This window comes from Apus apus, chromosome 1, assembly GCF_020740795.1.
Source record: "Apus apus isolate bApuApu2 chromosome 1, bApuApu2.pri.cur, whole genome shotgun sequence".
Classification (NCBI taxonomy): Eukaryota; Metazoa; Chordata; class Aves; order Apodiformes; family Apodidae; genus Apus; species Apus apus.
In genome coordinates this window covers 81,133,047-81,144,634 of record NC_067282.1, presented here as the reverse complement: position 1 = coordinate 81,144,634, position 11,588 = coordinate 81,133,047, and the positions used below count along the sequence as shown (strand labels likewise).

General features: G+C 45.0%; 1 protein-coding gene across 1 annotated transcript; it reads right to left on the bottom strand.

Moving 5' to 3' along the window:
• Nucleotides 1-365: 365 nt before the first annotated feature.
• LOC127393164 (uncharacterized) lies at nucleotides 366-11,330 on the bottom strand. The gene is made up of 6 exons (XM_051638011.1): nucleotides 11,245-11,330; nucleotides 10,130-10,408; nucleotides 7,726-7,974; nucleotides 4,401-4,538; nucleotides 3,664-3,780; nucleotides 366-1,687 (listed from the first exon to the last, which is right to left on the bottom strand). Exons 1-6 carry the CDS (start codon nucleotides 11,303-11,305, stop codon nucleotides 1,527-1,529), a joined length of 1,005 nt encoding a protein of 334 aa, XP_051493971.1. The 5' UTR covers nucleotides 11,306-11,330; the 3' UTR covers nucleotides 366-1,526.
• Nucleotides 11,331-11,588: the final 258 nt, after the last annotated feature.

Genomic DNA, 11,588 nt, shown 5'->3' with positions numbered 1-11,588 from the left:
GTAAGCATGCAGCCAGCCAGCCAGCTCCCCTGCCTGGGAGACAAGCATTCAGCTTGGTTTTGATTGTGCTGGGGCACTTGCAAACCTCATTGGGTGGCATTTATAGGGGATATATTAAATCTGTTTCTGACGGTTTCATGGCACAATGTCAGCACAGTGTAAACAGGGACAAGGGAAGAGAGGAATGCACTACACACCTCCCTATCCCTCGTGGCCCCAGTCTGTACCATCTCTGCCTTTGCTAGCCCGTTGGGCTAGTTTAACACAAACACGCCTCACTTCCAACTACCAAACTGCACTTTACACATTAAATACTTCACTCTGGCAGTGCAGCCCACAGCATTCCTTGTGTCCTGACAGCCCAGCTACCTGCTGTTTGGGACCAAGCCCTTGTCCTCTCCTCACTTGTCCTCCTTCCCTGCAGGTCTACCCCAGCTGCTCCAGTCGCACACCTCCCCGGAGGAGAACAGGACATGCGTAGCAGCAAAGCTTACCTAAGAGGTTCTATAAATTGCTCCTGTCTGTGAAAATAACACAGCACCAAAAAAGCCTACATGCACAGGCAGATGGCCATCTTAATCAGCTTGCAGTAGCTAAACCATTACATGAAAGGCACTAAAGCTTGCACTGATGAACAATCTCACCATTATAGTAAATGTTTCTGCCAAAATCACACACCCAAGCCCCAGGCACCCTTCTGCTGCAAGCAAGCAAGCAAGCAAGCTAGTGACAGAGCTGTTTTAACTCACTGGCGATTCGAGCAGTTAGGTTCTGGCAAAAGGTAACCATTAGTCCTCTGCCATTACGGGGCATCAAACGGTGAGCAAGCCAGTGTCACCTCCAGGGGTCTGCATGCAGCAGCCCCTACCACCACTCCTGGCCCCATGCAGCAAGCAGTGAGGGCTGAATCACAAAGGATCTGGAGCTCAGAGGAATGATTCAGATAAACACCCGCCAGAACCGATACCTAGCTGAAACCTCCACTGAGCTTTTGTTCAAAGAGCCTGTGAAAAAATGCCTTGAAATCTCCTGAGAAGAGGCTTTCTGAGGAAATTTCTGGCAAGTCCTTTTTTCTGTCTGGGGCTGGCAGGCCACTTTAATCTGCCCGTCACACCTGCCCCTTGCAGGAACCACTGGCTGGTTGAAGACATGGCATGGGGTGGGCAGGGAGAAGGAACTGCTCATCTCATTTCAGGCTGTCCTCTAGGGCTCCACAGTTTAGCTGCAGGTCTGTTAACAGGCAAGGCATCAAAGAGCTGCCCAGTTTTGTTTGTTAGTGAACCTGTCAGCCTACAGCAGTGTGGCCACAAAGTCATACATGTAGTTTCCCTTATCATGTTTTGTTTTGTTTCTGGGGGTTTTTTTGTTGTTTTGTTTTGTTTTTTAATTAGGCTAGCAGGCCTGACATCTCATGTCTTTACCCTGCTAAAATGTTCTGAACCAATTCTTACACACAACAAGACCATGGGATTCAAAGGACGGATGTCACAGGGTTCAAGGCAGGGCGGAAGAGCAAGCATGCCAGATCAGTCATCAGTTGGATCTGGGAAACAGTCTGAGGCATTTTCCTGGCTCTCCACATCAACTATGACCTCTGGGTCTGGCAGTTCCTCAGGCTCTATCTCCACTGGTATGTTTTCTTCCACCAGCGGCTGAGGCTCAACACCTTGACCTGTCCGGGCAGCATCTGGAAAATAAGGGAGAAATTATTTATAAGTGCCTGCACTATGCTCACCCTCATGGAAATCCTCCTCCCAGTCCCTGATGCTGCAGGCTGCCTAACCTGCTCAGTTTCCACTCCCCAGGTGTCTGCAAGCCAAATTTCAATTTTCTTTGTACCTACTAATTTATTGAGCTGTCCTTTGTGATCTGAGACACACTGGTTTTGAATCTGTCTGCTAAATATATACCAAAATACCAAGGCCAAATCTATTAAGTTACATCTAGTAATTACAGCTGGCTAACAGCACACATTTAATATGTTCTCACCAAAACACTTTCCACATGCACCTCTTATTTTTACTTATGTGTAGAAAAATTAAATATAGTATACTTCATTAGTCAAACTGACAATATAAATTTTTTATTTAAGATAAATTCTACACTTTAAGTATATTAATATTAAACAATGACCTGAATGCCTTGGGGCTGTTCAGTCTGGAGAAGAGGAAGCTCTGAGGAGACCTTATAGCAGCCTTCCAGTACCTGAAGGGCCCACAGGAAAGCTGGGGAGGGACTGTTTACAAGGGTGTGTAGTGATAAGATGAGGGATAATGGCTTTAAACTGAAAGAGGGAAGATTTAGGTCAGACATTAGGAAGAAATTCTTTAGTGTGAGGGTGGTGAGGCACTGGCACATGTTGCCCAGGGTAGTTGTGGATGTCCCCTACCTGGAGGTGTTCAAGGCTGGGTTGGATGGGGCTTTGAGCAACCTGGTCTAGTGGGAGGTGTTTCTTCCCATGCTAGGGGGTTGGAACTAGATGGTCTTCTAGGTCCCTCCTAACCGAAATCATTCTATGATTCTATGACATATCTTTCTTCTTTCTTTCTTGCGCTATGTTCATGAGTAACATTTAATATTTTGAAAGCAGAGCAAAACAGCATCCAAGGTTAGACATAAAGCATCCCTGAGCTGCTGAGAGGCTGGCCATGGGTACAGTGAAGGACATCAGAAGTGGGGACGGTAGTGCTGAAACCAGGCTATGGCCTATGTCCTGTTGCTCTAGGTCATAATGTCTCTGCTAGACCTACCTCAGGTGATGATGGTGCTTTACTAGGGAAGGTGTTGCCATTGTATGTGTTCATGAAACAAAATTGAGGGAAACCTAATGCTGAATATAAATATAATGCTCTCAGGCACATGGTGTGATTCTTGGGGCGCCCTACACAGGGACGGGAGCTGGACTCGATGATCCTGATGGGCCCCTTCCAATTCAGCATATTCTATGACTCTATAATGCAAGCGGAGTATTAGTATTGAGCACTGACAGAACAGGAAATTTCTGGAAGGTTTTTATCCCTGCACTCTCTTGACCATACAATGGTAAAGCTGTGGGGTTTTCTTCTTGATTTCTCTGGAGGATTTAAAATGTGACTGTATTCCCGCTTTAGCCCCAATTTAAGGAAATGCGCAAACCTCAGATGGGGTTTAGCTGTGTATGGTGCATCCCATCCTGAAGCTGACTGCTTACAAAAACAATGCCGATTCTTATAAAATGTTGCTGAAGAGAGGGATGTATGTGTGATAAAACTGCAGGAAAGCTGCTATGCTGGGGCGGGGGGGGAAGAGGAGATGGAGGGGCGGGGAGGGTTTGCTGGTTTTGAGACGTGTATTTTAGCACCGGAGATACTGGTACAGACAGTTTGCAGTCTGCAGGCAGCACCCTCTGCAGGATGCTAGTGAGGCGGCTGCTGCTGCATCTCACAGCTGGATGAGGGCAAGAGCTGATCCTGTGCAGGAGCAGCACACGAATAAGGTACTGATCGATCACCTACTGCAACTTCTGCTGTCCGGACAAGATGCAGCACCCTGCCTGCACTTGCAAGTCCTGTGCTTCTCTCTCTCTACATTGGTCTCCTGCCCCATCAGTCACATACATCCATTTTGTCCCTCACCCTCCTAAACAGGCTATGTGCCTGAATTAAATCAAGGCACTGGACCCACCAGGCTTCGGAGGGCAGTCAATTTGGGCAGCTTGAGCCTCGACATGGTCTCCATTGGGGGGGCTCTTCACACCTTCACTGGAGATCACCGACATTGTTAGTCCATCATCCTTCTCCTCTGTAAAACCAAAATCAGAGGTTTGAAGGAAAGAGGTCCCTCTCCATTCCTCAGTACACTTATAACAAGGCCAGACCACCAACACGTGCATGTGTCTTGTCCTCATGTGGCACTGGCTCTGTTCCCAGAGCAGACAGATGCAGAGTACAAAGGGCCACTGCCAACCTGTCAGAGACCAGCTTGGCCATGCTGGCAGGATCACAGCTTGAGATGGCCTCACTGGGCGTGGGCAGATTGTACTCAGGGACTGCTGCTGACAAAGGACTTTCATCAGAAGACTTCAGGTCCTTTCAGGATCAGACCTGAAATGAGGCTGAATTTTCTTGCGCACAGAGAAGGCTTTGCTGTGATTCTTTCTGGCCAGGAGCACATGGTGGCAAACAAGAGGGAAAAAAACATTTTAAAAAAATGGAAAAGCAAGGGATTTAACTCAACCCTTGGCTGGTTGCAGCAGTTGCCTGTCAGCAAACAGCTTTCTGCTCCACTAGGTCAAGAGAAGGGCTGGAAGACAAGCAGCAACCAATCTGAGGCCAATTTATGCTGAAGCTACTTCAACCCCAGTCTGCACAAACATTCCTCTGTAAGACTAGTCCCAGAGAGCAACAGTGTTCTCCACTCACCTGAAGGCACTGGGATGAACTTGTGTTTCCTCTTCATACAGCAACATATGATTGAGGACACAACCACCAGCAGGATAAGGGCACTCCCTGTGCACCCTGCCAGAATGTAAATGAACCACGGATACTGCAGTAGGTCTCCTGCAAGGACAGGGTGCTGTTACCAGGGTGGGAAAAGCTTCTTTCTCCAAACAGGAGAAACCCTGCAGACAGACTACAGCATGTGGACATTATTATTGCTTTGGTTTGGATCAGGGGACCTGATATTATGAACTGTGACACATGGCAGTTTTTATGGCACATTGTTTAATTATGGTATGGAATTTTTTGCTGAGAAGAAAGGCTTGCATGGCTATGCTGTGTGCACTTGTTTCTTCCTACTCTGACCAGTAACATCTAAGATAATTAATAAATTTAATCAAATTTAGCAGGGAAGGTGATAATTTTATGAAAACCCAGCAACTAAGAAGTAGAGGGAGACCTAAGTTAGCATCTCCTGTTGGAAAAAAAAAAAAAAAAAAAAAAAGCTGCAGAGTCTAATCCTAGAGAGCTCACTTGGAGCAGCCATATAACAACTACACCAGCCTCAATGAAGTCTGATCAGAGCCTTCACTTTCTCAGGCACCAGAGACTCCAGCAGCCAGGGTCAGGGACACCAGTGTCACTGCTGCTTGGGGAAGGATTTCTCTTTATTCCTCTTTCCAACCGAGATCATGCAAAATGCTTAGCAGGAGGTAACAGCTACAGATGGCTGAGCAGAAGGCCACACACAAGTCGGTGGTAATCATTACCCAGTTCAGAGTCCCTTGCTTAGGTTTGCTTTGATGGGTCTGACTTCTTGCTGAGCAGGGAAGCTGGTAGGGGGCACCACAGACTTGCAAAAAGGAGACACGTCCACACTCACTCCACTAAAGCAATTTTTTCCCAGCCTGGAATAGAGCCAGGATGAAAACTCTTCTTCCCATAAGAAAAAACCTAAAACCATAGAGCTCAGCTATGGCTATAATACAAATTCCTCTAAGCTCCTTAGGTAGACCTGTGCCATCCCTTGTTGAATCACTAGCTTCTTTTCTGCTTTGCACACACCTGCACAGCACCACCCTGGGGAAACCAAGAGGCTCATTTGGAGTTTGTTTTTCAGACCCCCAAATACACAAATTGGTGTGTATCCCCAGATGCTGGACAGTGTTGCAAATGTTCCAGGACATACTAGACACTGTCATAGTCCACATACTCACCAGAACAGTATAAACAACTGTAGACAGGTGCTCCCGTGCATGAAATCACACATACCCCAAGTATTTTCAGAGTCCTTGTCCCAGTCTCTTTTGGAACAGATACCAAGTTCAAAAAATCCATACTCAAAATCAAACTTTCAGCAAATGAGAAATCATTTCCTGAATAATTTTATTTCTGTTTTGGTAAAAGTTTAGGGAATATTGTGAAAAGCACAAACAAATGTTGGAAATACTTTTTCCTGAATATTTTTTTCCTAAAACTTTGGAATTTGTTAAAAAGGTTTTTTTATTATAAAAGTTTGTGTTAAAAATTGGTAAGAAACAAATAATAAAGCAAGGATTGAATCTAGAAAAGCCTTTTAAATATCTTGGCTTGTTAACTTCTGAATCCTCTGCTTTATATCCTGCATAATCAGAGCCCTCTGGTGCCTGGGGAGTTTACAATATTTCTATCAAACTGTTTATGTTAACAATTATTCAAAATAAAATCAGCCAACAGGTTGCCCAATAGGTACTTTTACATAGATGTTATACCTGTAGTGGAAAAAAATATTATCAGCCCTTTAACTGGAGCAAATAATAATCCACAAAAACTATGAATTGAATTCATTTCTCTCTTCAGTTCCTTTTGGTAGTATTCGGAACTATTTTAATTCACTTTTTACAAAAGTGGTTGCATTTACTGACCAAAAATTAGAATTGCTGCTACTTTCTTACTCTCAGACCCTTCCAAATGCGTGTTCATGCACGTATCCATCCCGACAGATGTATCACTAGATTCCCCTGTGGGCTTTTCAAGAGAAAATGGGGAACCGATATTGCACCCAGGGGACGGGGCAGCCACCCAGAATAAACAATGGCAACTGTCAGCACTCGCCTGATTTATCACAGGACTTGACTGAACAGCACATGGATGTTCCACATCCTCACTCCCCAGTGCCTCAGCCAACTTGAGTCTGACTGCACCAAACAACCTCTGACCAGTTTAACTGGGCAAAATTAAGACCACTGCTCCACAATCAGAAATGCCAAACATCTACAGGTTGGCCAGTGGTGCCAACACCATCAGGCATTAACAATCCACAGTGTTTTTGTTGAATGCCAAGCACACATGATAAAAGGTTCATGTCAGTAATTTTGCTTTCACACGAACTGCATGTAAAAGAAAATACATTATCTGCTGTGGAGTTGGAGTGTCTCAGACAATTTCTAAAATGCTAGGTGATATTGCATGGTACAATACATCTTGTAGCAAAGGTAATTCAATCAATTACAGCTAAATTAGTAAAAAATCTTATGGTGAAATTATGCCACCCTGATGTAGTTTTGATTACCATCTTTGCTGCCAGAGAAGAGGAAAATCTTCACTACTGAAGATGCAAGTGAAACCACATGCAAGTTTACCTAATTTATTTTTTTTTTATTTTTTTTTTTTTGTAATGTCATTGGGATTTTTTTAATAAATGTGAGTTTAAAACACAGACCAGTGTTTTGCACCATGAAGTTCTGGCAGTTTTGATTGGTCCTAGGATGCAGATTTTCCCTCATTAAACAATGGGCTCATTCAAGCAGAGTACTCAGCATTCCCAGACAGCCTGCAAATGGATAAAGTCACAGCCTTCTCACAGAACTACACATCCGAGCAGGGACATGGAAGACAAACCCCTGCATTTCTTAAGTAAATTACTTATCTCTTTAACCCACCTCTGATGGTGTGGGGCTGATGGCAGAGTAGGAAGGAGCTCATGCTTATAACCCAGCACAGAGAATCGGTGCACAGAAGGGTGCAAGGTCTCCATCAGTGGGAAATAAGAAAACAGACAGAAAGAAATCCATCCTTGCTGCAGAGTTGGGCAGAAGGACCCCCTAAACAAATGTCAGTCCTTTCTGGGGTTGTAGGCTGTGTCAGTCCAAGACACACAGGAGGGAGAAGGAAGTCAAAGGGACACTTTGTAAAGAGAGGAAATGTTAAGTCTGGAAGGCAGCTGGCAGAGGACAGAAGAGTTCAGTATTATGCAGACAGCAACAGCTCCTTTGCTTTTGGCTGCAAGGGGCCAAAAGGGAGATTCTCTGGAGTTGCCACTACTCACCATAATTGCAAGACAGCACAACGGGCCTGGTCCTTGTGACGGTGTTCCCATGGTAAACCTCACACACAAATTCCCCAGGCACAGTTTTGTCCAGGTGAACCTTCTTCCCGCCATCCTTAACACAAGCCTCAGGGACACTCAGCGCGGTGCCGTTCAGCAGCCACCGAAAGCTGGTGCTCTCATTGCTGGTCACGTTGCAGGACAACTCTCCAGTCCCATTAGGGAAGCACTGGATACTGATGGCTGGCTCTGGTCACACACAGTACAAGGCAACGGGAACAGAGAGGAAAGAGAGAGGTGAGAAGTGGAGTCAGCAGTGAACATGAGCTGGACAAGAGCTTCCCTTAGCAGCAGTCATAGAATCATAGAATGGTTTGGGTTGGAAGGGACCTTAAAGATCATCTAGTTCCAACCCCCCTGCATGGGCAGGGACACCTCCTGCTAGATCAGGTCGCTCAAGTCTCACTACCACTGCATTTGCTGGTAGCCAGAGAGCACAGGTACATATCCAGACTCTTCAGTGCCTTCCCCCAGCCCTCAGATGCTTGGCAGTGCCCATCCAAGCCTAGTAGTGACACTTGGTCCCTATTTCGGAGGTGCCACAACAATCTGGCACCTTTTCATTTTCCTTGTTGAAATTGAAAAAGAAAAAAATGAAAACCCCTGGTCTGAGGGGTTGCATCTGTTGGCCAGAGGCTTCCCCTGTAATCAGCAGATAACTGTAGCTTCAGAGGAGACTCAGCCCTCTTCTCCAGCAGAGGTTTGTGCTTTTGCTGCCACTCTGTCCCCTCTTCAATTTTAGAGAGAAACTATTATAAATCATGCCCACCATAGGTACCAACATCAAACACCTGAAGTTAGGTAGGCTGACCCAGACTAGGACAATTTAAAACAAAAGAATGAATCATTGATCATGTTACATTTTCCTGAATTTCTCTCTTTCAGCCTACCACAAGGAGTCAACCTATTTCCCACATTTGCCACTTTGCAAATACAGGTTAGAAAAGTGGTATGGTTTTGGTTTTGTGATAGTAAGAGTCATGTTGAGAACATCTATGCAAACATCCATGTTAATAATCTCAGAAATCACTGTCTTCTACTAGAATATCATCTTCAGCTAAAATTCACTGCCTCCAGGAATATCTTTGCTGTGACATTGTTTCTCTAAATCATGTGTGGCAACAGAACATGAGACAGAAACAAAAGTTCCCAAACCAAGTCCTCTGAAATGGAGTTTAAGCCCAGGATATTTCTGCAGTCTTTGCCTACTTCCAGTGTAAGCCCTTGATCTTCGTGCCAAGGAGTCACATCTTTGACCTACTCTTCATGGCAGTTCTGCCTGTTTGCCCCCAAATGGCATAAGGATTCATTTGTCTTCACTGAGAGACCAGTTTGCTCAGACATTTTAATTACAGTTTCACAGGCTTCAGTTTCTCTTAGAAGCTTGTGTAAGTGAAAGGTCTGCAAAAGGAATGGTGATGAGAACCAGAGGAATGGTCACTGGCTTTCTTGAGCACTGAACACCACATGGATGTTCACATCCTCACTCCCCAGTGCCTCAGCCAACTTGGGTCTGACGGCACCAAACAACCTCTGACCAGTTTAACTGGGAGGAGTGGGGCAAACCCATTTAAGCCTTCTCCATATTAACCCAAATAATAAGCAGGATCCTGTATGGAAGCAAGTTTGTTTCTGTCTTCTCACCCCACAGATGGATGAGCAGGCACACAAAGGGAAGCCACAGTTTTAAAGGCATAAGGACAGCAGGGAGACTGACACAGTAAGGTATCTATTGCTCTTCTCTGAACAGACCCAGAAGATGCTGACCTCCAAGCTGCTCACGGGCAGCTAAGAATCAGAAAGTCACACCTGGATTCCTTTAGTACCTTTCCTCAGCTGCATGAAGGAGGGGAAAAACTGAGTAAGCTTCAACCCAGACCTGCACAGAAGTCCACTTTAGTGTCCTGAGCTAAATCAGGTAGGGTTAACATGGTTGTAGACACATGTCCACAAGTAGCAAAATGCTGTTGGTCAGTGAGACCTTTGGGAGACTTATCAGGAAGATTACTCTGGAAATACACTGACATATCCAACTACATGTCTACATACTGTAGTTCAACAAACACTTTGTGCTGCTGTCTCTTACATCAGGTAAATATAGCACAAAGCTCAGCTGGCTACTCCAAGGAAGGCTCAACAGACAGGAGAGACTCACAACACGGATACAAAAATCATCCCTTAGTTTACACTCACATTACTTCTCCCTAAGGTGCTTACAAAACTGTTCCAGAGGCACCTATAGGACCTGCAAGCTCAAGCAGTCTCCGAGGAAGAAATTAAAGAAAAATGCTTCCAGTCAGGCTCACAAATTCAAAAGCTATTTGTTGCTTAGAAGGCCACTTACCAAATACTTCCAGTGTAAAAAATCTGGTGGTGTTGTGAAAAACAAACTCATATTTTCCTTCATCCTCTTTCTCCACGCTCCTCAGCACTAGGGAGCCATTCTGCAAATTCAGGCATCTCCTGGCAGATGTGCCACATTCAGCCAACAAAGTATCATTTAAGACAACTGTCAGGCATCTGGTGTCCCTCTTGCTCATTCTGGAGAGGTTCTGCAGACTTTGAATCCCCACCGAAAAGACTGCTGAGCTGCCGCTGAGCACACCAGTCCAGGTGACAGAGCCTGAAAGGAGAGGCACAGAGCATGGACAGTGATTTTGCTGCATCCACCCATCCCTTCTCAGCTGCCTCCCAGAAAAGGCAAATGCTCAGGTGAGATGTAAGAGGGAGAGACCCACCTCTAGGGACAGGCTGGGGTCACCAGTAATTGAAAATCAGAGGAAGCCTTCTATAAAGGCCAGCTTCCCTGCTAATAACATGGCAGTGGTGTGCACACCATGTGCACAGCAAGACAAAAGGCTGAGCAGCCAGACTTTTGTCTCCCCAGATTTGACTTCATCATCTACTACCCCCCCTCAGAGATGAGAAACTGTGCAAAAAAGGTCCTCAGGGAATCAATGCCATAGATCTTCTACAGAGGGTAGCAAAACCAACAGCTGTCTGAACAGCTGATTTTGCCCACAGAATAAGGTTGAAGTTTAAAACTTGAACAAGTCTCACAGTCTCCCTGCACATTTTTAAACTGCCGTACACAAATCTGCGATGGGTAAATGGCAGGGCAATGGCAGCTTGGGGACAAACCCAAGGTCACACAGAGCATTAAGAGTAGGACCACATTGCTCTCCAGCCCGTCCAGCCAGCGTTCTCCATACAAGGACCTTATATTCTCCACTGAAATGCTTTTACAGTTGTAATACACTGAGAAAGTACTATATTGTTAGTTATCATTCATTTACTAATAAAACAATCTGTCTTACTTTGGTCTGACTGCCTCTTTCATGCATTAGCAGTTACACTGTTTGATATCTCCCCAAACCTTACAAGGTCTTGGAGCAAAATTAAGGTATCTGCTCATCTAGGCAAATCTGTGCCAACTTCAGAAAGAAAAATCCCACTTACCATGAGTAACAGTTATTATCACCAGCAAGCACTGCAGAGTAAAAGGAGAGCTGAAATCCATTTTAAAGAGCTCCTTGCATCATATGCTGAGAAGACGATCTGGCTACAGAGCTCAGTGAATATAGCGTTCAGGAAATGATGTCAGAAGCAAGAGTGGAAAAAAAAAAAAAAAAAGAGAAAAAAAAAAAAAAAGAAAAGAATCTCCATAGTGGACAGATTGAATAATGTTTCAAAATAGACCTGCAAAGTTTTGGGTGACTGAACTCGGGCTGAACCAACATGAGCCACAATGTGCTCCGCACCTTGAAGCCGGCTGTGAGGTGAGAAGAGACAAAAAAAACCTC